A 27,492-nucleotide genomic window follows, 5' to 3' on the forward strand; every position below is an offset into this window, starting at 1 on the left:
GACATTAAATAATCTTCATAGTTCGGTGCTGCCATACCAGGAAGTTTTACATCAAATTGGACCCGCTTGAGCTTATAAATAAAAAAATGTTGGTCACGGAAATAATATCAGTTGCTTAGTAAATACTGTATTATACAATAGACTTAAGAAACAAAACAATATATTCCTTGCACTGTTTTGTCTTTTTTTTTTTCAATGAGCCATGTTCTGGTGAACAAATAACCAATACCTTACCTATATGTTTCATACTCTCGGTAATAATTTGATCTATTTCAGTTCCTCTGTCATGTTTTTTAGGCTCACTTATATTAAACTAAACTAGTTTAGCATGGTCATTTTTAAATAGTGACATTAAGGCTATGTCATTTGTTACTACGACATAAAAGCATCAGTGTTCATTTGTTTGAATGCATATAGTGTCAGCACATATGTGAATATTCCCCCTGAAGAGATTTCTCAACTTTAGTCAAACACCTTCATCCACTGACACCACTTTGAGTGAAAGTGCCACCCAATGTGGAGCTGAGTTAATGGATGACTGAACTTGAAAGGACCAGGGCACGCTTCAGATCACCCAGACTTTATCCTGCTTTTGGCAGGTTTGACTTTGAGGAGCTGTTGCTGTGGTGACAAGTCCTCCAGTCACAGATTACATTACTTTTCATTGCCACTGTGTTGCCAGGCCAACAGCTTTGGTCCTTGTTTGCTTCCTGTCAGCTACTGCATTAAAAAACATACCAACAGGAAATACAAAGGGACCTGTTCAGAATGTTTACGTTGTCAAGTTTGTCAAGGTAGACCTTTTCTGATGGGGGATCAGTTTGAAATATTGCAGCGAGTAATGGAACAAGAAGGAGTAGCCACAGTGAGCTGTTGGATGAAGAGCTGCCGGCGACAGGCTGCAAACCTCAAACTTAATTAGGTAAATTAACCAACTCCCTTTACTTTGCTCTGCTGTCAGCAGACTCATGCCACGAGCAGCATAATACCAGATAACATTTGCTCACAGAATGACTGTCTATTAAAATGACAATAGTTTGTTTTGCTGCCCCTAGAAGTCTGTGCCTGGCATTTCCTGTTACCACCACTAAGTACAGGTGTCGCCAAATTGACCCGGACGGAAATCTTACAGATTGCCCCATTAAAACAAGCTTTACCTTCATACATACAACAGAAATTAGAGCTTTATTTACAGGTTTCAAATCTCAAATTGTTTTCATGACAAACACCTAAAGTGGAACACCTAAAAAGATTCCTTTGCTTATTTGAGATTAAAGGAAATGGCCAATTTAGAATGAAAATACAGACAGTACTTACTGACCCTCATGCCGACAAGAAGTCCAGTCTAGTTTTTTAATCCACAAAACTCGTTCAGGGTATCGGGGTATGTTTACATGGCAACTCACGCGAGACTCGAGAACTAGCACCACCACTAGCCATCAGCTAGTCTTGCGCGAGTTGCCATGTAAACACAGCACTCCTGCAGGGCAGGCTAACTGACCATGGTAAGAAATTATGCTATAAAAGTGGAGTAAATTACGTCTTTTCAAGTCAATTTTGCATGCCGCGGCTTCAGGGCATTTGGATTACGACGGACGAGCTGCTCTGACATTTTTGAAATACATTAGCTGAGTTTTATTACATTTTCAAAATGTGGGTTCCATGCACTTCAAGTGTAGCTGTTATTCCGGCTAGCTGTTATCCTCCTATACCCCGAACAAGTTTTGTGGATTAAAAAACTACACTGGACTTCTTGTCGGCATGAGGGTCAGTAAGTACTGTCTGTAATTTCATTCTAAAGTGGCCATTTCCTTTAACTACCTTACGCCACTGACCAAGACCAAGACCAAGAAAAAGCTCCATTCTCTATCAAAACTGAAATTTAAAGGGATAGTTTGGATCTTTTGAAGTGGGGTTGTATAAGGCACTTATCTATAGTCAATGTATTACCTACATGAGATGGCAGTCAGCATGCTCACAATTTGGAGAAGCAAGCAGTAGTACTTGTTAACAGCTTCAGTTCCCCATCTACGTATGCCCTTGTTAAGCCACCTGACTCCATTGACAAAATTAGTCATTTTACCTCCCTGAACTAGGTAGCTGTTGGTTTTCCACTGCTTCAGTCAGTTAGGTTTGTTTGTGCAATTGTGTGACTTTGGTCAATCTGAACTAACCCTTTAAAATGCCAGAGTCACATAATAACATAAACACACTAACTGATTGAGGCAGTGGTAGACCAGCAGCTCCTGTGTTCAGGGGTGTTAAATTAGTGTTTTTCTTAATGGAGTCTGGCTTTGAGGAGGGGGATATAACAGTTTCTGCTCTGTGTTGGAAGTCACAGCTGATGGCAAGGTAAAGGTAAAGCAGTAAAAATATTCTAATTATGGCATCCACTCTAACTGATACTATTTTTTTTAACTTTTTTAAGTGGCTAAAATGTGTTTTGCTGTTGCCTTACTTCACAGTAAAACAGTTATGCGAATCCACTGGTTCAACTTCACAAAATTAAGGTAACAATTTGCATGCATTTTTAATGTAGTTCCAAGTCTGGCCTTACTTATAATCTGACAAACTCAATTTGTTTAGTACAACCAACACAATTTGCTTTGACCTCAAAAAGCTTAATTAAGTTGCACCAATTTAATCATTATCCAAAAGTTGTGGTTACATTTATTTGTCAAATTATTTTATTTAAGATATTCCAACTTATTTGTTTTAATTCCATCCTACTCAAAAATGTCAACTGTTTTTGATTTTGACCAACTTCTTAAAATAAGTTGTCTAAAACACTTTAATGTAACAAAAGTATTTTTCTATGCTGAAAAACTTCATTTTAAGTGTTATCCACTAACCCCATGTATCTTTTTTTAAAGAGTACACAGCTTAGGTGGGGGGCGACTAACAGCAACTGTAGGTAGTACACTGACTATGGAAAAGTACCTCATACAGCCCCACTTCAAAAGATTCGAACTATTTCTGTTTGACTTATTATTTTCCAAAACTACAACACAAGGAAAATAATGTTAAAATCATAATGTTAAAACATATGAATATAGTACTATTCCTACGGTTGAATAATCTCTAACAATATGATTATATAAAAACAATCTTACCTTAAGGTGCACTTCTTGTGAATTCCCTATCTGCTGCAAGGATACGCAGTTTGTCACATGATGTAATATTTCTGCAGGTATAATGAGTGGGAGTATTGCAGACTGCCCAAGGCCACCTCAGTGCTGTTCATCTGTGAATATTCTCCACACAAATTCCTCCAGTTCAGCTCTGTGTAAGAAAAGAGACCTTGGTGAGTATTTTTTTGTTACCTCTCATCTCAGTTTCATACATGTTGATAATATTTTTAGTATTATTCGAGATGTTTTGATAAACAGAATTTTTCATCCTTGTTGCTGTCCTGGTTTGGGGGAAGGACAGCTAATAGGAGTGAAGAGGCAACAAGTATGCAGTGCTCTCATGTTGACTGAGCCTAACATTCCACTGAGAAGGTAAAAGAAGAATTTAAAACATGTAATACCAACAAATAATTATCACAATAACACTTTAAACTCTTTCAACACATCAACAGGAGTGACAACAGGAAATAGTGTGAGCTTCCTGTTAGCACAGGCACTCTTGGAAACAGTGTGGAGTGTGACTGTTCTCCCAAGTATCTAATGAAAACTTACTTCAGCCAAGTTTGAAACAGAAAGTAATATACAAATTTAAAAAAAAAGTTATGACTGATTATTTATGTAAAGTGTATCACTGCATGCCTATGTCCACATAATAATGAAGAGCCATAACTCAATTACACCCAGGAGGAAACGTGCAGGTCATGATCATGGGAGAAGAGTGGACAGTCGTAGAAATGAGCCTCATATTATTCAGAAGTGTCATATTATTTAGAGGTGTGTCCATAAAACACCATGAAACAAAACAAGAGATTAAAAATGAAGAAACTAAACAGCTTTTTTTTGTTGAGACATTTGTGGCTTTCCACAGCACTAGGGCTAAAAATTAGAATCCCAGCACCAATGACAGTAGCCTTAAATCAGTATTAGTATCCTTCATTCAATACCCATGAAGTGAATGGATCAGGGTTGGTAAACTTTTTTGTCCATCTGCCACTGTGGCTGTTTTTGAATCCACCAGTCACAGTGGCAGATGGACAAAAAAGTTTACCAACCCTTCTGTTGGTAACACATTATATTACTTCGTTACTGCTAAAAAGTAATATATTACTGTAATATGTTACCCCAACACTGTTCCTAAGAGTTCTCCTTTGCATCATACGTGCATTTGGCCATGTCATTGAGTTAGTTTGCTGTCTCTCTCAAGTAGCTGTCCATTCATCACTCACTCTACAGCAAGAAACTGAACTTCAAAATAAAAGCACTGTGCCAGAAATTCATTAGACTTAAAAATAAGGTGTTTTTACAAAACTAATACTTGTGACTCAACTACATGACCCACCAGCTGGGAACCACTGCGATAGATTACCATTGTTTTTCTTTGGCTAATGAGTGTGTGAAGCAAGTCTCGCAGCCACTTATACATATTTCACCAGCATTTGGCTGATGCTAATTTACAACCCTTGAATGGAATAGCGTGTAGTGCAGACATTCAAATGATTTGGTGGCATCTCGGCACACAGAACTGACAACTTGTAGACTTAACCACACCACAGACTAAATGGGTTGTAGCTGCAGGTGTGGGAGTGTGTGCTAAATAGTGGGGACAGTTTGTGAGAGTCTTCCAGCACCATAGATATTAATAATAATCAGATACTGGATGGCAAGATGGCGCCTATTTATTCCAATGGAGTTGCTGGCCTGGCTCATACGCCAAAAAGGTCTCTAGCTTCTGGGTTTACTTCTGTGGTATGCAGCCCACTGAATATGTGCAGTCGTGTTTCTCCCACTAGCCCTGCCCACGAGTTCCCACTTGGCTCACAGACTTTACATTGTGATGACGTCAGCCATATTTATGGCTCATGGAAAGTTTTAAAATATTAAACATCCATGGATTAAAAAAAAATCATGATAGAAAGAGTCATAATTGACCTTGCAGTTTGAGGTGTCCTATCAACAGCTTTGAGCGGTTTTAATGTTGGTGTGAGTTTGTTGGGACCGTGCAGCTCGGTGCTGGATGTTGGCCGCTGCTGTTGTGTTAGCTCATGGTACCCTGGCAGACGTTGAACTCACTGTTCACGGGAGGAGAGCGTGCCCAGAGACTGAAGCAACTGAAAGTTTGCTGATCCGTAGCGGAGTTGGGACAGTCAGGAATCAGACCCCAGCACAAAATGGATCAAATGTAGGATTGTTTGACTGGAGAAGCTCCCATATATTTTTCTAACCTCAACAAAGCCCATGAAAAGACCAAAATGAACAATGAATTGATGTAGCCAAAGCCCATAGCTTATCTGTGCCACAGAGCTCCACTGTTGCCCAGTCGGAACAAATGCACTGTAAAAAGGAAGTACTGACAGGTGGACTTTCAATTTCTCATGAGATTTGTTGTTGATAAGAAATGTAAGATGTAAACCTCATTCTTTATATTTGAGTAAATGTGCTTTCCATTACTGGTCATTTGCTATAAATAGAAATTGTTAAAACTGTTAAATTAAACATTTGATCCTACCATAAGACAGACTTTAAACTCATTTTCTCAGGCCTGTCTTTAGTGGGTACAATAAAACGGCTCCAGGAACACACACACACACAATAATATTTTGAAGTATTAGTCACGCTAGGATATCTACATTTAATTGTAGATAGAATTATCTGCAATTAAATTCAATTCTGTTTAACCCCAGGGCTGTTCACTGTTGGGTTTTAGCACGCTCCTACTTCAGGATGTATGAGCTCATGGGAACCAAACGAATAAGACATTGTATAAAGAGCTGAGGTCTGCTGTCTCATCGTCACTTGCTACGGTTGACAAAATGCTTTCAACAAGATTGACAATCATTGCCTGTGAGTACACGACCTGTTGTTGTCTTTAATACTCCTTAACTGTGTCCATAATATTTTAAATGTTTGTTTTTTTTATCTTTTAGTCCTGGCTGCAAGTTGGTGTTGGACATCTGATGGTAAATTCTTACAATTTATATCATTACTTTCCTTAATTTACTATTGTTTGTAACTTTCTTTTTTTTTTTCTTTTTTACTTTATTTTTGTGCATGTTCAACTATATGTTGTGTAATGTCAGGATTTATCTATCTCTTGCATAGTCTATTCAGTAACTGTTTTTGTTCTGTAAACTTTATTTTGTAAACTACCATTCATAATTTTGTTTTGAAGAAATAATATTATCCAGTATTTGACAAAAAAAAAGAAACTTTTCTTCTCTTTTCCTCTCCTGTCAATTATCTCTCAACTCCCTCAAACCCATCCATGTTGGGAACCTTTGCTCTATAAGTGTGACTAAGTGTGTCGAATGACTAACAATGTTTTGCTGCAGGACAACTCTACTTTGACGTGGCATGACACACGCTGGCTGGTGTCAACAGCGAGCTGCACTGCCATGTGTTATCTATTATTTATTCATATTTTAAAGTAGTATCACATCCACTTACCCTGACCATTCCCATCCTTCTCCTACCATCACCGATTATTACTATTTTGCTGTTTGATCCATGTTTTCTGTATGTTCAGCTGGAGGAAAAGTGACTCAAGCGCTGTCCATGCAGCATGGTGTGCCGAAGTATGCTGACAACCCAGGTCTCACGTAAGAACTGCATACACCCGGACATGTTTGAAAGGGTCAAGCTTGTGCAAGAATTTTTGTATTCTGTTTATTATAGTAGTTCAGTTTGTAAATTGAGAAAGAATTAAGGATTTATGGTTTTGCATAGACCCTACACACGTAGCCTACGCATGTCGCCTATGCCATTGTGAGCATTTTTACTTGTGCGGTGGTGTGTCTGTGTCACTCTGCAGTTACACCTCCAAAACACTAGTTGCGGCGGAGGTTTCTGTGAAGTGCTGTAAAGTTTAGTTGATTCAAAACACACATTAAACATGGCTTAATAGAGACAATTTCAAACACAAGTACACAAATTGGCTTCACTACAACGGTGCCGTAGCATTGTTCTGACCTCTCATTGTTCCGACCTCTCATTAGTCCGACGTCCCGTTGTTCTGATATGTGATTATACTGGGCTATACTGTATTTGTGTACCATAGAGGATCAGCAACGCAACAAAAGTAGGCTACTGGTCGAGATACAAGTGTCATAGAGAGAAGAAAGTGAAACACCATAACGTCCTGTTATTAACTCTGGGGTCGGGGTTGTGTGGGGAGCTTTCCGCGGTGCTGAACGGCTCCCGGCGGGCGTATTTCTGCCTTAATGGTGCGCCGTGACCGGCTCTGGGTCAGCTGGGAAAGGCTTGAGGCGAAGCAGGCTCACGGCTTATGTGTTTGCTACTTTCTTTTTCATTTTAACCCACACCATGATTTTTTCCTAACCCTAACCAAGTGGTTTTTGTACCTAAACCTTACCAGACCTTAACCACAGGGCATCGTGATGATTTCGGAACAACGGGACATCGGAACAGTGGGTTTAATATGGTCGGAATAATGGGATGTCGGACCAATGGGCTGTCGGACCAATGGGCAGACCCCACTACAACTCGCAGCATTCACAGACAACACTGGACACATTTTCCCCACAAATACAACATGCTAATGTTATTAGCACAAGCCTATGGCATTTTACATTGTATAAATTAGCCTAGCAGCAAGCAATCTTTTCATCTTCTCATATAAAACCAGGGACAACGGCAACATTCAACAAAGGTAACAGCACACAGTTTGGCTCCATTACAACGCACAAGGTTCACCGACAAAACAACTATCACACTAAACACGTTTTCCAAACAAATACAAAATGCTAACGTTATTAGCACAAGCCTATGGCATTTTACATTGTATAAATTAGCCTTGCGACGAGTGGAGATTTCCTCTTCTCATATGAAACCTGGATAAATCCCTAAGTATAAATCCCTTAAGGATAAATCACACATGAGACATAAAATGCTATTTTAGTGGAGGCTTTACTGTCTTTCACAATTTATTGTTTCTTATCTGTGAACTAAAAGTAAATACAAGCTCCGTTTCCCCTGAGGGAAATGGTGTCAGTATACAGTGACAGACCGGAGGTCTGCGTCACCGCGACACGTAGTTACAATTCTGGGGAGGTGCACGTCAGGCTACGGCTTAGGTTTTGGAGTAGGTTACGGCTTAGGCTCTATGTCGACACGGAGCCTACACTGCATCTACGGCGTCGATTCAATGCAGAACTGTAAAATGCGTGAGGCATAATTGCCATCTGCCAGTATGTGACTGAGCCATACCCGTAGTTGGAGGCATTATGTTTTCGGGATTGTCCTTCTGTCTGTCCATTTATCGTAAACGTGTTATCTCAACAATGCCTTTTCTTTTTTTTCCCAAATTTAGCATGATTGCCCACTTGGACTCAATGATGGACCTATAAGATTTTGGTGGTCAAAGGTCAAAAGTGAAGGTCACTGTAACTTCATGTTTGTCTCATTCTTGTGATTGCGATACCTAAAGAAGGGAATATCCCTAAATCTGGTCTTACTCTGAAGTCAATGAAATCCTGCATGAGGGCAATGACTTCTGGCGCATGGGTCCAACAACCATTGACTTTCACCAGGGAGGGTAAGACAAAACTTCCCGTATGACTGTAAAGCTAAACCCTGTTGGGTTTTTTTCCTGAACCCACCATGTGTTTTTGTTGCCTAAATCCAACCACGTGCGTGTGTTGTGTTAGTGGTTTAAGCAAAGGCAAGTTTCCTGTTATCATTTGAATGTATTGTTATTATGTTTTCGTTTTTCGTTCGTGTACCTATGTTGCTGTGTTCTGTATTTTTTTCACCTTGCTGCAAGACAAATTTCCCTCAGTGACAATTAATTTGAAGTTGAAGGTGAAGCTGAAGTTGAAGTTAAAATTTAGTTTTCCAATCAATATTTTGACCTTTTCTAATATTTCTCCAGCTGTGACGGAATGGAGTGCAGCAGCCCGTCCCCGCCCTATACTGAGATGTTTGTGTGCAGTTTCTCTGACAATAACTTTATTCAGATCACCTTCATCTGTAAGAACACAAACGCTAGTGAGTATTTTTAAGCACCGCAGAGGACTTGCTGAGGTACAGTAGCATAGTTCTGCAGATGTCATTAAAGATGTTAGGGTGATTTTAGGATTGGAAGATCTGACCTCATCTCCTGATGTTTTGACAGATATGCGTACCGAGGTTATTTGTGAAGGACCGGCTGCAGTGATCAAGTGTGGTAAGAATGCGTCTATAATTCTTACTGCATGGAAATTTTTGGTTATTAAAAGATCACACTTCTCTCCATGAAGTTTTTCTTTATAAAAATTTTGTCACACTCTGTAGCACAAAAATAATAAATAATGTTAGATTTTGTTTAGAGTGAGACAACTGAGCAATTAAAAACTGAATGTATTAGAAAATTAACAATTATTTCATTAAATATACAGATGTATTTTTTTTTAATTCACAGGGGATGGAGACAATAAAATGCAGATTTGTCTTACATAGTGTAACCTATATAATCTATATCTACAAATCCGTAAATATTTCTTGTTGAATGGCAACTTTTTGGTAAGACAAAAAAAAAAAACATGTTGCATCAACTTGCTTTATTGCATTATAATACACTGTCTTTCTGTGACTTGTCACTGACAAAACACCACAACAAAAAAAAGGAAGATGGAATAATATAGCCGTATTCAGTGATCGTAGGGTTCAAGCCAGCACAGAGCTGTGAAGGATCAAGATTTATAGGAGTGTCTGGCATCTGGATTAAAGATAACAGGTTCATAAGGCGTTCAAACAGACACCAATTCATTTATGACCATATCTGTGCCGGGCCACGCTTTGTGCTCTTCTTTGGCAACGTTGTCGCCCCCCCCGACCCCCATTAGTCAATTATGAAAACATATTAAGGAATCACTTCAACATCTCAAAAAGTTTGGCAATGTTTGGACAAACTGTCATTGCTTCATGGTCAAATTTTCCACAAGGCCAGTGCACTTGTTATGAACTAGTGGTGCCCCCTATTGAGCAATTTCAAAACAATTTTACACACATGGTCAAACATTGTTATAAAACATATCTTGGGAGTTTGATTTGTGTTATGCCACGCCCATTTTTTGCATTCATAGCGCACCCCTATTGTCAACTTGAATGAAACTTTCAGTGTAAGTTTCAGGTACTTATGTGGACATATCCTGCAAGTTTTGTGAGGATTGGCTCAAGGATTGTGGAGTTTGGTCTACTGATGTGCTGAGCCGTGCCACTTTTGAGGTTTATCGGTCAGTATCTACAAAACGCAGTGAGATATTAACACGCTTTATGCAACTTTTGGTGACTTGGTCCATTAATAATCCACAAAAAATAAGGCGGCAATCGAGTGACATTTTAGTAGATGTTAAAAATGTACTAATAGGTAAAAGGTACTGGTTCTTGAGGCTTTGAGCTAGACTTGTCTCTCCAATTTCAAGTTAATCAGACTTACATTGAGAGGAGTCTGGCCTTTCAAAAATTGAGTTTTTGGGCCTCAGTTACAGCCCCCATCAGGCCAACTGGGGTCATATTTCTTAGACAGCAATTGCACAAAACTTTCAATCATTGATGAAAATTTCATGTGTCTGAGATAGACTATCTCCCAGGAATTTGGAAAAACATTTCTTGAGAAACAATATTGATTACAATGCCAAGGTTTAGTCAAAAATGAATAAGACATTATTAGAAAAGTCCATATCTGTCTTTTTTGGAAAAATGTAAATTCATTGTATATCTCTCAAGGTTTGCATTCGTTAAGTGATGACATTTTAGTGGGTTTATCAAGCAAGTTGCATCAACTGTTAGCTGGTTAATCTCAGTTTAAGTTAGTTCTTGTCAGTGTTACGACAAATTTTATGTTAATTTCTGTGTCACCCTCAGAAAAAGGAGGCCTTGCCATTGTGAGGGCCAGTTTCGGACGTTTCGACCAGAACACCTCCACTGTAACCCCTTCAGAAATGACCCACTCTGCAAGTTAAGACACTGAAGACAGCATGAGAAGTTTGTATGTATTGGTTCAAAACACAAAAGACTGAGTGGAAGCAGAGGGAATGCATTTTCATTTTGTGCTATAAAATAAAACTAGTTTTAATGACCAGTAGTAGTGCTTCTCTGTGTAGTAAGTGTAATAATAAACACATGTCCTGTGCACAGTTTTGCAAACAGTTGAAGCATTTAATGTATCATGTGACGCCTGAGGATGTTTTTTGTAACTTTTAGGAGGTTTGCTTCTGACAACAGCATCTCAGAGAGGAGCAGTGACTTCATAATTGGTTCCATCGCATTCATCCACTGGCTTCTTCCAAACACACGTCAACAAAGATGTGATGGAATGAATTAATAAAAGAGTGCATCTAATGATTGTGTTTGTCTTTTCTGAAAACGTCGTATCCACACTAGTGCGATTATTTTATGAACATGCGAAAGTCAGCTCTGCTCAAGACCAAAGAACAGAACCTGTCTTTCTTTATACATGTTTATTTTACTCTTAACAGGTGTTTGCTGCTGGCAGTAGCAGAGAGTAGTAGATGGGCTGGGGTGAATGGTTTGTCCATGTCCTGGATGTAGGGTGAGCCTGAGTCATTAACAACATGGTAGACAAGTACCAGTGTCTTGAATCGCATTTGAGCAGCCACTGGTAGCAGGTGCACAGTGCTGAGGAGCAGCGTAGGGTGGAAAAACTTGAGCAGGTTGAAATCAGGCGGCCAGGAGTGGGTCGCAGCAGCCTAGGCCTGAGATAATAGGAGCAGGGACCAGAACCCGCTCCACCTCCTGGCCTTGCTTTATAAGATTCTGGCCTCCTCCTTGGCCTGACAAAGCTGCCTGGGATTAGCTGTAAACCAGGGTTTGTCATTGTTGCATGTACAAAAAGTTTTGGCCGGCAAATACATTCCCACACAACAGCTGATATAAGACGTCACAGTGTCAGTGAGTCCATCCAGGTCTAGCTGCAGCCGCTAATCTCTCCAATCAGAGCAGTCAAAGCAGGCCTGTAACTCCAGCTTTGCCTCCTTGGTCCAAGGCAGCTGGGGGACAGAGCAACATGCGTCCTTTAATGTGGTGTAGCAATGGTCCAGTGTGTTTTAACCCCAGTGGGACACTTCATGTGCTGTCTTTATTTTGGAAATTCGTGGCTGAGGTTTGCTCTGTTAAAACCACCAAGAACATTGAGCAGGATGTTTTTCCTCCATGTGAGTTATCTGGTCAGCAGAATAAAGAAGAAAAACTACTACAGTGAATAAAATGGTTTACAGTCAATGAAAATGGTCTTTAAGTGGAGACTGTACGTTCTCCTTTAGAATCCCCCTCGTTTTTGCCTAATAGCTCTGTTATGCAGTCCGCTCAGAGGAGCTGGAGGCTCAGCAGATGGGGTGAAGTGTCTGGAATGGGCTCACCAAGCAGGTTTTAGTGAAGCTCAGGGCAGCAGGTCAAGGAAAATTCATGTGTGCTGTGTTGAGAAGCAGCATATCAGCAGATTTGAGGATTCCCTGCCCTGCCTTATATTGGATCTCTTTGCCTGATCTGACTGCCTACCTGGTTTTTACCCCTGCCTTTCTTTAGACCAAAGTAAAGTTGGACTTTTATTTTGATCTTGACCCTGAAAGATGTAATGTTGGATTCAGGATGGGCTGACAAAGCCAGGTTTTGGTGAAGCATTGGGCAACAGATCTGGAAAAGTCCAGGAGTGTTCACTTGAGAAGCAGCACATCAGCAGATTTGAGGATTCCCTGGTATGGTATATCTGTCAGATAAATGGTGGATGTTTGTCGACCAGAAAGGTCAATTGTCGGCAAGATCGGCAAGGGCAGGAAATCAGGGAGTGTGGGATCATTTTGAGAAGGTGAAGGATGAACCCAGGGTGATATATAAACTCTATCATTCGTCGACTACAAACATGACATATCATCTGAAACGTGGATGTAGCTAGCCATTCGCCACTGAGCACAATCTTTACTGCTTTGCCGACAGATGACATATTTTGCAAGCCTCATGTTCTATACTTGAGTAAATGTACTTTCCATCAGTGGTTATTAGCTTTAAACCAAAATTACTTTTCAGGCTCCTAAAGATGCAACAAAAGAAACAATCACTCACTGGGAATTTTTAATATAGAGATGGCTTGCCCCCTCCACCCCCTTAGTGCTCTTACAAAACAAAAACAACTGATGATGGACACACTAGACCTGTGGTAAGAGGGGATTGTGCAATACCTATGAGGAGGACAGTCAGCTTTCTGAGTGAGAGCAGTTCACACATGGATCAGTCCGCCAACACTTATCAAAGACTGTGACACATATTGTTCATTTGAAAACAACATAAATCATGTGTAAAAAACAACCAAGTGTGTGACTTTACTCTGTAACTAACTCAAAATCTGAAGTGTGCTTTGTTTTTATTCTTTCTCTATTGTTGCCCCCACTTAACTGTCACAGTATAAGACAGATCACACACTGAGCACATGTAACAGGCATCAAAGAGTCTGGAGAGGCTGTGGTGAACATTATGCTTCCTGTAACATATACCTTAATAATATAATAATAATAACTTTTACCAAACTGCCGACTTGAATATTTGCCATTGTTAGACAAACTGAAAACTCATTTTTTTAGTTGCATCTTGCAAGTGTCGACAGTAAAGTTCCTCAAGCAACAGACAATATTTGGATTTCAAATGTTTAGATTACACTAAGAGACACGATGACAAGTCATGTCACTTTGCTACCTGTGTACATATTTATGCACTTAACAAAAATACACTTTTGATTTTGCTCCCATTTTTCATAGATTTAAATGAAAGATTGGGAATTTTTATGCCCAAAAATGCAAATTATGCAAATTTATTAAGATCTGTGTAAGTGAGCCCTTATCCATCCACCTGTCTAGTCATGAAATTCTGTCCCGTCTCTGTGCCCCCCAGGGCTGTTGATTTTCAGCAGCCTCCTACTTCAGGATATTTGTGTTGATTTGAAACAAAAGAAGAAGAAATCATATAAAAGCTGAGGTCTGCTCTGTAATCATCACTTGCTACAACTGACAAGATGCTGTCCACAAGACTGACAATCATTGCCTGTGAGTACACGACCTGTTGTTGTCTTTAATGCTCTTGACTTTGGGTGTAACTTTAGTAATGCAACCAAATTATGCTTCATGTCCTTTATAGAATCAACAATATTTATATATGTTTTCTATCTTTTAGTCCTGGCTGCAGCTTGGTTTTGGACATCTGAAGGTAAATTTTTCTTTGACCCTCTGATTTCTTTTCCTCTAATTTCCTTCCTATATTAACTTTTGTTTGTGCCTTCCAAACTTTATTTTACTTTTTTTTATGTGTTCAATTTGTTGTGCAATGTCAAGATCTCTATGTCATCTCCTGCAAACTGAATTCAGTAAATGTTTTTAATCTGTAAACTTTATTCTGTAAACTACCAGAAATAATTTATAGTTTTGAAAAAATAAAACAATCGGGTAATTGACAGGGGAAAAAAAGCAGAGATTTATGGAAGCCCTGAGAGGAAAGGTAGAAAAAATGTTTGTGAGCAATGTGTGCCAAAACCTAAGTTTATGCCATACATACCAGAGGTACGAGATCAAGTTTGAGGTTAATTAGGCTGTACTGAGAGCGAGACAGCCGTGCAGAATGAAACACAAACTGAACCATATAAATGGCATTGAGTTCAGTTCAGCCAAGTGCAGCATAAACAAAAGGTTTTACAGTGTTTCCCATTAATTAACGAAACTATGGCGGCCCGCCATAGTTTAATTTGATCCGCCATAGTTTCTAAATAAAAGATTTAGGCTGCCGAAAGTATTGGCTTCTCATGATATAAATAATATCTTGAGCGCCGTAGCATTTTGTGCTGATGTGCTCAGGCTGTCAGATCCAGCGCTCGACAGTGCGAGCGTTTCACTCGACTAAAAATACGTGNGCTTGGCGCAGTGACAGTTTCGTGCCAAAAGGCTTCGCCGTAGGTGCGCTAAAAGCTCGCCATCTGAAACCAGGTCTACTGTCAGCGCAGGGGGAGTTGTGGTGACCTCCTCCCAGGCTGCCTTTGCATCATCAGCCCGTGGAGGTCTGCTCGCAGTTCCGTATATTCGGACACTGTGAGCAGACCTCCCGGACCAAAACATCAGGTTCCTCCTCGGAGAAGTTTGGCCGTCTGACGCTGCTGCTCTCTTCTGCAATGGCGAATTGAGTAAACTCTCATTACGCCTTCGTGCGGCACATTTAAGGGCGAGGAGAGGGGCTCATTTGATTGGTGTGATGTGTGTAAAACCCACTCCTCGCCTTCTCTCCTCCCTCTTTCCGACTTGCGCAGGTAGGAGGGACGGAGGTGGGACAGACGAGTAGCTGCGCCAGCGCGCACGGTGTGCCAAACTTGCAAAATCCGCCTGGCCACACCCAGTTGGCGAAGCGCAGGTGCGCTGCGCCCCCGCCTCGCCCGGTCTGCGAAACTAGAGCCCTAAGTGTGGAGAAGAGGGACCGGGAAAAGCGGCGGACCTCCGGGGAAGAAGAGGGACCGGGAAAAGCGGCGGACCTCCGGGGAAGCCTGCTCCGTTCTCCCCGCAGTTAGGGAGTGTTCGCCACGGTACTGCTGCTGGGCAGGGTGGAAATAAGTCCTGCAGAGTTACAGAGGACCTAGAGAATGTTTTAGGATAGTAATAACATTATATAAGATAATCATATTACAAAGATAATATAAGATAATAACATTAAAGACAAAATGAAATTGCAATACTTTTTCAAAACTTGATGATGATTTTACCTTTCTGTACATTTTGTATACAAATTCATTTCAATTTCAATTTACAATGTTCAAAATTTTCTTCCGGGGGGGGGTGTGGGGGGACACCCCCCCCCCCCATAGTTTCCCAAAATCCTGTGGGAAACACTGGTTTTACCTTCTAAGTTAACTTATGACAAATGTCCACCAGAGTTGGGTTGATTTCAGCTGCACCTGCATTTGCCATTATGGCTGGTTTCTGGCAAATTGGAAAAATAGCCTACATCGGCAACCTGTGCTGATGCTATCAAGGTGCTAAATCCAACTTGTATTGCATTGGTAATAAGCAATCTGACAAAGTGAGTTACATAATATTATGTTCATAAATGGACCAACTGAGCCACTAGTGTCTGGCAGGCCATCTGCAATTTAAAGAAGATCAAACTTCAGCAGAGGTGGGAGGGGGGACAAGTGGCGCATATTGTGTTTGTTTACTAGGAAGACCATGTGTTTTTTGGTTGATGAGACGAGACATGGCAAAGTCACTCTCTCAAGAAAACTGCAACAATATGGCAACATTTTGGATTTCTGAACTTTTGCCGGATGCCCTGTTTTTATTTGTTCCTGTGGCTCACTTTAGAAATGCCCCAATTGACGAAGTACAGCTGATTTGGGATATCACAATATGAAATTTTTGTTTAAAAAGTAACGTTACAGATTTAGGAAGATGGCAAGTAGGCTACTCAATCGTCTTTTAAGTAGCTACGTCTCCGTTATGATCAAGAGCTCACAGCTGAATCATGTTAGTTTACATAACTATAACCACAATGACCATTTCAATAGCAAAGGTTGAAGAATTTTGGAGTTTCTGAATTGCAGAGGTTGGCGCATTCACTCTTGAAGTATATAATAGACAGCATATTCCAAAAGTATTAACAATATAGCAAAAAGCAAAAGTACAGGCAGTAACAGTCAGACTCTGTGCTAGGGAAGTATACGCATTGCCTTTGCGCCAAGACCTGTGGGCAGGACAATGGCAGAGAGAAAAAGAAAAATGAAAGGAACAGGTTGTGATGGACAAGGTCCTCAAAACCTCAGAAAAGAAACATGACAGGTTTAATATCCCAGTCTGTCAGTGCTGTAGCTGTTTTCAAACACACACCTTTGTGTGTAAGTGCACACAGCGTCTCTCTTAATGGGACATACAGCAGCAGCAGACAGCAGTTCTGCTCTCTGCTACGTTCATATTTTAGATTGTGATCTGAATAATGATGTATTATTCCACCCACCCACAACCCATCAGCTATTAATCAGAATGTTTTTGCTACTGTATGAGAGCTACAATGATGACCGTGGAAACCTGACCTGTTGGCTGGTATCTGAAATGCATGTGGTTAGCTAATCAGAGCCTTATGATTGTGCTGTATCAATAAGGTTACAAATAAAAAACATTCAATCTGTCTCTCCTGCCCGCTCGCTGGCTGAGTAGACTGCATATTAGGGGTGGGAATCCCCAGAGGCCACACGATACGATATTATCACGATACTTAAGTCACAGTACAATACTACTGTGATATAAAATGTGTTGAGACGTACTGAGTATTGCAATAACATACGTTGCAATATACTGAGATTCATTACCTTTTTTCAACTGCAAATTGTTAGGGCTGCCCCCTAATGGTCGACCAAACTTTAGTCAACCAATGAGGTCATTAGTCGGCAAGATTTCATTGGTTGCTTAGCCGCAGAAAATAAAACAACAAACAAATGTGAAACTGTATTAGGAGCTGGGCCTATACGACTGGACAATGTGGGAATTTAATTTGAAAGGAAAGACACAGGAAGAGGCCACGCAGTCAGACAGGAGTCATGTTACAAACCAATCACAGCTGACAGATATCTTTCCCTTCTTCTGCGAATAATAATATAAATATGGAATAGTTGATCATAGAAATCTGCAAAGATAAACAGCAGAAATATGTATTTTCTTTGCTTTTCTCTCCTGTCAATCATCTCACAAGCCCTAAAATTTTCTTTGCAAGACCCATCCATGTTGGGGACCTCTGCTCTACAAGCGTGACTAAGTGTGTCAACTTACTAACACAATGTTTTGCTGCAGGAAAAATCTACTATGATGTGGCATGTCCTGGTGTCAACAGTGAGCTGCGTTGTCGTATGTATTCATTTCTACTTAAACATAATATAAAATCCATTCACTCTCAGGCTTCAGCTCCTCTCTTCCCTCTCCTACCATCATGTATTGTTTATACTTTGCGTAATGATCATGTTTTGTGTATGTTCAGCTCAAGGACGATTGATTGAAGTGCTATCCATGCAATATGGTAAGAAGAGTTCTGTTGACTGCGCTGCCAGAAGCCAGCCTGCCACGAGTGTGAGGGCGCAGTGCATACACTGGATGATGATTGGATGGGTCAAGAGCATGTAAGAGTTTTTCAATTCTGTTTGGAACAAAGTTGGTGGGCATATTTTACAATAGGAATATGAAAAGGTTTCATTTGAGTTGAAAACTTTCTAAATGATCCTTAATCCAACATTTCACAAAAAAGGAAATGTTAGAGGAAATCCTAACCCTAACCCTTACCCTTGTTAAAAAAAACAATCAAATGTTAAAATTGTCTTTGTGAAGACATTCTCTCATGCATAAAAAATCTTGCCTGTGCAATATTTGAATATTTGAACCTTTTCCAATATACTCCTCCAGCTGTGACAACTTGCAACGCTGCCGACTGCCCAAGCCCAATGTTCAGATGTTTACGTGCGATAAAGATAAAGATAACTTCATTCAGTACAAGTACAAGTGTAACATCAAAAGTCCTGGTGAGTATTTTAAGCACCCCAGAGGACTAGCTGACATACAGCAGCATAATTGCACAGATATCACTGAAGATGTTCAGATGATTTTAGGATTGAAAGCTAAGATCTGATCTGACCTCATCCTCTGATGTTTTGACAGATGTGAAAACGGCTGTTTTCTGTGAAGGACAAAAAGCGCTCATTGAGTGTCGTAAGAATGCTTCTTTAATCCTCTCTGCATGGAAATGTTTAGATATTAAGAAAAAAACATGACACTTCTCTCCATGATGTTTTTTATAAAATGTTCATACCTATATTCCTTTAACCCTGAATTTAAAAGTGCAGGCCTGTTATTTTTATTTCACTTTTTAGCATTACAGTAACGTAGTATAAGATATTGTTATTGTTTAGAGTGAGCGACCCTATTCATACAGCATGATAATAGATTCATTATGAAAAAAAGATTATAGGTAATTGTAAAAAGCAGGTTGACCAAACATTCGTCGACCAAAGGTCCAGTGTGTGGGATTTGGTGGCATCTGTTGGCAAAAATGGAATATAACAGTAATAATGTTTTAATTAGTTTATCATGAAACTAACTGAAGCTAATGGGGATTTATACATTGAATCAACGCCATACCTACGGCGTAGGCTATGCGTCAACGAAGAGCCTATGCCATAGTCTCACGTGCACCTTCACAGAAATGTAACTACACGTCACGGTGACGCAGACCTCCTGTCTGTTTGTGTAAGGTGAAACCATTTCCCTCAGTGGAAATGAAGCTTTTATTTCACAGATAAGAAACAATAAATTGTGAAGACAGTAAAGCCTCCACTAAAATAGCTTGTTAAATCTTTATCTATTTATCCTGGCTTTATTTGAGCACAAGAAATCTACGCTTGTTGCTAGGCTAATTTATACAGTGCGCCCCCCTGCACAGCTGTTGTCACCACATCTCTAAGACCTAACTGACCCATTAAAACCTTTACATAACTCTAACTTCGAAGGCTTGCAACTGTCTTGCTTCTTGTAGGTCAATACTGCCAGTACAATATTTACTGCTAGTGAGTTGTACATGCAACAGTCTGCATACAGTATGCAATTCACTATTTGATGCAAGATCAAAAGCCGCCATAAAAAATGTGCTAAAGACCATCTTTTACAGTCTAAATGTAATTTTTATTGTAAAATCCCAAAATGGAAAATTCTCTTTAACATTAATGAAAGACTTTAAAAAAAAACCCTTAAATATACATTAAGTTTTTAATCAAAATAAATTAAGATCATCATCTCAAAAAATTGAAAACAGCAGATTTTTTTAATACAAATAAATTAACAACACTAAATCCTACCGAAAATTGACCCAAATTACCTACAGTTCTGTATCACCACCACTAGATTACATACATTAGTTACATGTTTTTGTATTTTGCTTTGTTGTGTGTGTGTGTGTGTGTGTGTGTGTGTGTGTGTGTGTGTGTGTGCAAGCTGCTCAAATAAATTGCCTTTCATGGGAATAATAAAGTCTGTATCTATACATGTCATTTAACGGCCATAATTCAATCTAAATGAAAGCATCGAACTGGATTATTTTAATATTGCCTGTTACTTTAATACAGGCTGAGTTAGGCTACTTAATGTTTCCAACTGTCCAGCATCCAGTACCGACAGTTGTAGGCTGTTTTTGTTTCATAATAATCATTATATGGAAAAATAATTTGTTTGAATTTCTGTCATTAAAAATATTTTGTTTTCTTTTTTGTAATGATATAAAAGAGCAAGAGAGAGAGAGAAATTCCCACAGACTCCCTGCAATGATGCTAACTGGCATGTCATTCAACACAGTGTTGCTCACCTTCTTCATTGGGACAGGGAGGGGTAAAGTTATGGGGAGACAGGGCTGCTGCTTCTGACTCATCTGTTGTTGAGTCTGGTAAAAGGGGCAGGGACAACTGATTTAATATGAATATCTTGCTAAACATTTACCTGCACTGATTAAATGTAGGTTAAAAAGGAGTGAAATGTAGGCTAACACTACTCTGTAGCTAGCTTATTTCACTATGGACATTAAGCTAACAGGTTCATTTCTACCACTCACAGGCTATAGGCTACCCACCTTTCTCGGAGAAAAACTGGGTCACATATTGACGCCCTTTCTTTTGCCTCTCCTCTCTCTCCTTCCTTTTTTGAAAACCGGATTTTCTTTTAGTAACGTTACTAGGTAGCATTATGATGAATGTAGCATTCTAGCGCAACCGCTGACTGCTACTACGCACCGTCACCGTCAGTGCGCTAAGGCAGGACCAAACCATTTCATGCGGACACAGGGGGGTGGTCAGTCAATATGGATGTTTACTTTTTGGTCAATGGGGATATTTAACTTTTACTGCCACACACAAGTAAAAACAAAGACATCATTAATTTTATTACCATATTTAAAAAAAAAAAAATCTTAATGATGATGGTTTAATAATTTTATATTAATTTTTACCTACTTTTGGGGCCCCTGTCAGTCAGGGGCCCTTGAAATCGTCCTAACTTTTCTCCCCTACAGGGCCACTGGCCATAGGCTTGTGCTAATAATATTAGCATGTTATATTTGTTTGCAAATCGTGTTTAGTATAAGACAGTTGTTTTGTCAGTGAACCCTTGTGAGTTGTAGTGGAGCCGAAATTTGTAACGTTACCTTTGTTAAATGTTGCTGTTGTCCCTGGCTTCATATGAGTAGAGTACAGAAAAAGTCTGCTAGCCGCTAGTCTAATTTATACAATATAAAATGCCATAGGTTTGTGCTAAAAAATATTAGCTTGTTGTATTTGTGGGGGAAATGTGTCCAGCAGAAGATAAATGCTTTGTCTGTGAATGCTGCAAGTTATAGTGACACATTTTGTCTTCATTTCTGTGTCACCCTTAGCAAGAGGACGCCTCAACATTTTGCGTTCCACTTTTGGACGTTTCGACGAGTACATCTGCACGGACAGGGCTTCAACAATGACCTTCTGTTCAAGTCCCCGAGCTGGAGCCATTAAAAAAGAGTGTGTACTGGGGCAAAAGACAAAAGATTTGGGGACAAATTCACAAAAGGATTTGCTGTTTGTATTTCAGAATGGCTGATTTAGTATTTTAAAGGTGGAATGAATTTTTGATTTTTTCGTTTTGACATCAATAACTCTTTCTTTTCGTTTTGGTTTACCCTCAGCTGTGATGGCTATAGAATTTGCAAATTTCCCTCCAACTCTGGATACCTGGGAAAACCTGCTTTCTGTGATGGTCTTCCCAAGTACACCACTGTGGATTATGTTTGTCAGTGATAGGTGAGTTTAAGAATAAATAGATGTCCTGTGCACAGTTTTGCAAACAGTTGAAGCATTTAATGTGTCATGTGACACCTGAGGATGTTTTCTTGCAACTTGTAGGAGATTTTCTTCTGACAGCAGCGTCCCAGAGAGGAGCAGTGACTTCATGAGTGGTTTCATCAAACTGATCCATTGGCTTCTTCCAAACACATATCAACAAAGATGTGGTGGAATAAATTATTAAAAGAGTGCAACTAATAATTGTGTTTTTGTCTTTTTTGAGAATCTGCACCAGTGCAATTAGTTTTTCTTTTTTTTTTGTATATGTGAAAGTCAGTTCTGCCTGATGGCCAGAGGTGGGAGTAAGTCACACATGTGCAAGTCTCAAGTCATAACTTTCAAGTCTCAAGCAAGTCTCAAGTCACTGTGGTGAAAATTAAGCAAGTCAAGTCGAGTACTTGCAATAAGTCAAGCAAGTCAAGTCATTAGTCAGGTCAAGCGAGTCACAAGTGAAGTCATACTCACAAACTCATAAAGATAATATAACATAGACTGCACCCAGTGATGAAATGTAACTAAGCTCATTTACTCAGGTACTGTCAGTAAGAAGTAAGTCACTGTGGACACTATCTCATGGTGCACACATACACACACACACTCACAGATAGTGAACTTATGTTGGGACAGTCGTTTCACTGTGGCAGTATCAAAACCTCGTACAAATAAGTGGAGAGCCTCAGAGTATAAAGCTAGCAGCACATTTATCGGCTCTCACAGTGGTGACTGTGTGTGTGTAACGGCCCGGAGCTGGCAGTGTGTCGCTGGTTGCAGAGCACGTTCAGTACTCAGTGAGTTATTGAAACTTAACTTGCATCACGCAGGTAGAATTGAATAAAAGCACATGGTAAAGCTCAACTGTCATCCTATATCAAAAACAAAACGTAACTTCTCAATGTCTAGAAAAATACAGATATTAGATTAAAAAAGTCAAGTCCATTCAAGTCATCTGTCCAAGTCAAAGTCAAGTCTCTGTTACAGTTTTTATCCATGTCTGTGACAACGTGGATGCTTCACACACATCTTCCCCCCAGCAGCAACACCCGACATAAGTGTCACCAATTCAGTATCTGACCAAATGTTTCCCCTTCTGTTCCTGAGAGATGACGCTGAGTAATGGCCAGAGAAATGTTTTGTGCAGAACATTGTGATGTCACAGTGAAGTTAATCTTTGACTTCATTCACTTCATCATTTTATCCTATCAGACATTTGTGTGACGTTTTGTCATAATTAGCTGAAGAATTCTTGAGTTATGGCCAAAAACATATATTTGAGGTCACATTGAGCTTGACCTTTGACCATCAAAATCTAATACAGTTCATTGTTGAGTCAAAGTGAGTATTTGCGCCAAATTTGAAGACATTCCCTCAAGAAATTCTTAAGATATCGCATTCATGAGAGCAGGACAGACAGAAGCACAGAAGCATTAAAATAAATAGGAGGCCTGTGCTGACGCAACATGTAGTTACATTTCTTGGGAGGTGCACATCAGGCTAAGGCACAGGCTACAGTGTAGGGTATGCATCTACGCAGAGCCTATGCTGTACTTACGATTGCAAGTTTGTCTGTAAGTCAGAAGAAGATGAGCCAGACACTGCAGGGCTCAACAATAAGGATTGCCCGATTGCCCGGGGCAAGTAAAACTCACGGTCGGGCATGTAAACTAACAACTCACTTGCCCGATCGGGCAAGTTGCTAAAAATAGTAAAAGTTAATAACTAATTGATAAAATAAATGTATTTTAAAACGTGCTCTTCTGCTCTGATGCAGCGGTCTCTCTGCCTGAAGTCACAGGCACAGCTGTGTAACAATGTCCTGCCCACAGCCCCCATTGATATTATTTTGCGCGACGGACGCTTCATATAATAACATAACAATATACTATTTATGGTGTTATGCCATCGTGTCATTTCTGTCTCTACATGGTCACGCGTTAACAATTCTCCTCTGCTCTCTGTATCGCGCACGGCGGAGTTCCGCCACACACACAGGTGAGCACGCTAGAGCGGCTCGGGCCGCATTTTCCTGACCAAACCTGACCCCGAGCCCGGTGCAGTTTGTCAGCTGACAAAGTTATTGTTATGGACAGTGTGTAAATAACCAACAGACTGCTGTTACGCACAGACAAACACGCTGCTCGCACAGCAGCTCAGCACGGCACTCATGCTGAGCTTGTGTTGCGTTCAGGCGTTGTCACGTAAATAACAACTTCCAACACTTAAATAGGTCATAGCACAAAACAGCAGCATGTCAAGTGACTTTTTACTTTATTATATTCAATAAAATTGTATGTTCCTAAATCTTGAGACACCTCATATGTAAGCTAGACAGACATTTCACCTGCTCATTACTGTGCACACATGTACTGTATGTACTTAGTCCTAAAGAGCCCTTCTGGTGCCAGTAGATACATAGAAACATCCCAGCAGGCTGTGCTTTGCAAGCATACAAAAAAGTTTCACGCATGTGAAAATTATTTTTCATGCGTGTGCTCCACCTCCGCTGCTACAACTCCATTCTAGGGGAAACACTGCTGTGTGCGTTTTGTGCAACAGGTGGATGTGGTAGCCTACTGGTAGAGTAGAGAGAGAGCTAAGTAGCGTTGAAGTACAGTAGAGCAGGGCAGAGAGATGGAAACAAAATATATTAAACCCGGTGTTAATACAGCAGAACTGGAGAGAGGGGTGAAAAATAAATAGAGGTGAGCACTGCATACATGAGGACATGTTAGGCTGGATCAAGTTCATATAAGAGCTTTTCTGTTCTGCTGTGTATGTGGGAACAAGCTAAGTGAGAAACAAGAAGTGAACATATTTTACAAGTGGAAAAAGAATAGCAAATTTTACATAAAAAAGTCCAAATCCCTGGTTACAAAGAGATTTTCCACTGCAAAATCAAAAAGAATAATTAATAAATGAATAAAATGTTTAAATTGTCGATATGTAGATATTCTCCTGACTGGGGAACATTTTGACCTTTTCTGATATTCCTTCAGCTGTGACGAAATGGATCGCTGTTGACTGTCCAAGCCCCATGCGCACATGTTTTTGTGCAATCACACTGATAATCTTCCTTCAGATCGACTACAACTGTCACAAAAAAAGTCCTGGTGAGTATTCTAACCACCACCAAGAACGTGCTGATGTACAGCACATTTTTTTAAATGCACAGGGGTGACAACAATTACTGCTGCTCTGTCCAACATAATGCAATCATTACAATCTGGTGCATCTATTAACCTGTAAGTACTTCCTGTTTAATGGCCACTTTTTGGTTAGACTGTGGTAAAAATGTGATGATTCAACTTTTTTGCATTATGTTAAAAAAATCTATAAAAAAGGAAGAAATGCAATCAATTAGAATGGTAAGGTTTCAGCCAAAAAAAGAAGCCTAAAACAGTCCTAACAAAAACTTGAACTTATAGGATATATGTATTGTTGTGAATTGCATTGAATAACTATTTTTTTTGTTTGTTTGTGTGTTAAATGACTGGTACAGAGTTGCAGGCTTTAAACCCTGTGAGGGTGCAAACCCTTGCAGAGTCATAAGGGTCACATGTGAGCTCTTAGTTTCAGAGTCGTTAAGGTCACAACGTGAGTCGTTGACCCACCTGTCCACCATGTGAGTCGTTAGGGTCAGGTGAGACCAGGGGTGAATGGGTGTGAGGTCGTCTGGGAAGGGACCAGTGCTTAATTTGGAACCGGTTTTCCTGTTTCGACAGACAAAAGAACTTGCTCTGGGCCAGACAAACCGGTTCCAGAGTGGCACCAGTTCTTTGCTGGACTAGAAGAACGAACCACATACGTCACAGGGAAGGGAGCGGGGTTATTGAGACCAACAACAATAAATGAGACTTTGCGAAGCGCCATTTATAAAAAAAAAAAAAACAGTGAAGAGGGAAGCCATGGACGCAGCAACAGTGGTCCATCAAGGAAACAAGCTGTCTCCTTACCTCATGGTCGTCGGCAGAGGTTCAAAACAAACTTGAGGGCGCTTCGCGGACCACGCTGGTATTTATCCAAATACAGCGTGAGATGGCTGCTGCGTAACGCTGCCGCTGACGGAACCGGTAAGTTTCTTTTCGAACATTTTGGCCTTGCATACAGGTGTTTAGTGTTACCAGCTTCTTCAGATAACAGCTGTGTCCCAATTTATGCGGGCCCCAAATTGGGACACAGCTATTGTTTGTGATGATGTAATGTTAACTCATCAACAGGTTAGCCTTGGTAACATTAGCTAACATTAGCAAGTTACTTAGCCATGGGCTCACCTACCACCCATGACTGCTGTCATTGAATCAGGGCAGCTACATACTCCAATCAGCAATACTATGCACAATCGTCTCTGTTACTTTTATACCCACATCCTCATTTCCATATGGTGTGAGGTCTGTATACTGTGTCGTAAGACTAGTACTGATTGTTGAGCTGACATGTTTGTTACATTGTACTGCTGAACCTGTGTTTATCTACTTATGTGTAAAAAAAACTCTTAAACTGATTCTTTTTTTCTTGTACACAGGGAAGAGGAAGAGAGACAGCAACACAGAGCTGCTGGAATACCTGGAGAGGGCAGACGAGAGGTTCTTGCAGCACAGCAAGGACCTGAATGATGCCCTGCTGCAGAAGCTGGAGGCTGGCACCAGTGCGCTTCTTGAACTGATGGGGCGCATGGTGTCTGTGATGGAGGCCCAAGCCCAGAAATGAGCAGTTCTGTTACATGGGTAGTTTTAGTTTTGCACATTCAATGCACACTTTTCACTTTTATCTTTTGCTTGTTTTTTGTATTTAAATAAATTTTCGTTTTCTAAAGAGACATGTCTGCTTCTGTATGTTTTCACTTACTGATGTACAATTTAACTGTGTAATAAGTTCAAGTAAAGCTAGTAAAAACAAGTCAAGAACTCAACAGGTTATCCATTTATGAAGATGCTTTTCATTGATGTCTTCATTCACTGTGTTTATAAAGAAATGAGACCATGACAGCCATAATCATTTCTATGAATTTATTGAACTGAAGGATGAAACAATATTGGTGACATGAAGTAGTCCAGCAAACACAAGTAGTCAGGTAAGCAGCAGCAAAACAGCAAAAACAATGGAGAGAAGCAGCCAAAACATGTGCAGCATACACAACCAGAGCTAAACTAAAACATTTGAATGGCACATTCAATCGTTCCCTCTGTTTAAGTATGCCATTAAAGCAGCTCTAATGTCAGTCCCTTCTTGGTTGCCATGCTCTGGTAATGCCTGAAGAGGAGGCTGAATGTTGGCCTGTCTGTCCTGATGCTCCTCTGTGAAATTGTCACCATGTTCTTCACAAATGTTATGAAGGACACAGCAGGTCAGTGCCATTTTCTTGCTCAGGTCAAGCTTGCAGTCATCTCCCAAAACCCACTTCCACAACCGACCGTGCACTGCTTAATCTGTAGTTGTAGCTGTGTTGTTCAGGGGTTAATCTGCCAGTGTCCACAAAAGGCTTCATGAGCCGGC

General features: G+C 40.1%; 2 protein-coding genes across 6 annotated transcripts in view; one reads left to right on the forward strand and one right to left on the reverse strand.

Annotated features, from left to right (window-relative positions):
• The window catches only part of spega (striated muscle enriched protein kinase a), a 123,355-nt gene extending 102,244 nt beyond the window's left edge, over nucleotides 1-21,111 (reverse strand). Inside the window, exons 1-3 of one of the 3 annotated variants that reach the window (XM_050062943.1) lie at nucleotides 20,763-21,111; nucleotides 20,502-20,576; nucleotides 3,114-3,282 (exon numbers count right to left, since the gene is read on the reverse strand). The gene's annotated coding sequence lies outside the window, so the exon portion shown is untranslated. Of the gene's footprint in view, nucleotides 1-3,113; nucleotides 3,283-20,501 lie in introns of all 3 variants that reach the window. The other 2 variants (XM_050062950.1, XM_050062944.1) reach the window with 2 other exon arrangements.
• On the forward strand, nucleotides 2,334-22,203 carry LOC126401635 (L-rhamnose-binding lectin CSL2-like). 3 transcript variants are annotated; one of them, XM_050062979.1, is made up of 11 exons: nucleotides 2,334-2,352; nucleotides 2,466-2,510; nucleotides 3,191-3,304; nucleotides 3,433-3,503; nucleotides 5,813-5,972; nucleotides 6,056-6,088; nucleotides 6,655-6,727; nucleotides 9,019-9,134; nucleotides 9,262-9,312; nucleotides 10,992-11,115; nucleotides 11,331-11,468. In XM_050062979.1, the coding sequence occupies exons 5-10, from the start codon at nucleotides 5,942-5,944 to the stop codon at nucleotides 11,087-11,089; spliced, it is 402 nt and encodes a 133-aa protein (XP_049918936.1). In that variant the 5' UTR covers nucleotides 2,334-2,352; nucleotides 2,466-2,510; nucleotides 3,191-3,304; nucleotides 3,433-3,503; nucleotides 5,813-5,941; the 3' UTR covers nucleotides 11,090-11,115; nucleotides 11,331-11,468. The 3 variants fall into 3 exon arrangements, with proteins under 3 accessions (XP_049918936.1, XP_049918935.1, XP_049918933.1); XM_050062978.1 differs by lacking the exons at nucleotides 2,334-2,352; nucleotides 2,466-2,510; nucleotides 3,191-3,304; ... (5 more) ...; nucleotides 10,992-11,115; nucleotides 11,331-11,468 and adding exons at nucleotides 14,307-14,339; nucleotides 17,951-18,004; nucleotides 18,135-18,273; ... (3 more) ...; nucleotides 21,846-21,960; nucleotides 22,063-22,203 and having other exon boundaries at nucleotides 5,927-5,972; XM_050062976.1 differs by lacking the exons at nucleotides 2,334-2,352; nucleotides 2,466-2,510; nucleotides 3,191-3,304; ... (6 more) ...; nucleotides 10,992-11,115; nucleotides 11,331-11,468 and adding exons at nucleotides 14,130-14,179; nucleotides 14,307-14,339; nucleotides 17,951-18,004; ... (4 more) ...; nucleotides 21,846-21,960; nucleotides 22,063-22,203.
• The last annotated feature ends 5,289 nt before the right edge of the window (nucleotides 22,204-27,492 follow it).

This window comes from Epinephelus moara, chromosome 15 (genome assembly GCF_006386435.1).
Source record: "Epinephelus moara isolate mb chromosome 15, YSFRI_EMoa_1.0, whole genome shotgun sequence".
NCBI lineage: Eukaryota > Metazoa > Chordata > Actinopteri > Perciformes > Serranidae > Epinephelus > Epinephelus moara.

Excerpts from the sequence above, each read along its gene's own strand:
- LOC126401635 (XM_050062978.1), top strand. The coding sequence starts at position 5,942 with ATGCTTTCAACAAGATTGACAATCATTGCCT. Across the intron at positions 14,340-17,950 it reads TTGGTTTTGGACATCTGAAG|GAAAAATCTACTATGATGTG; the intron begins GTAAATTTTTCT and ends GTTTTGCTGCAG. Across the intron at positions 21,682-21,845 it reads GCTGGAGCCATTAAAAAAGA|CTGTGATGGCTATAGAATTT; the intron begins GTGTGTACTGGG and ends GTTTACCCTCAG.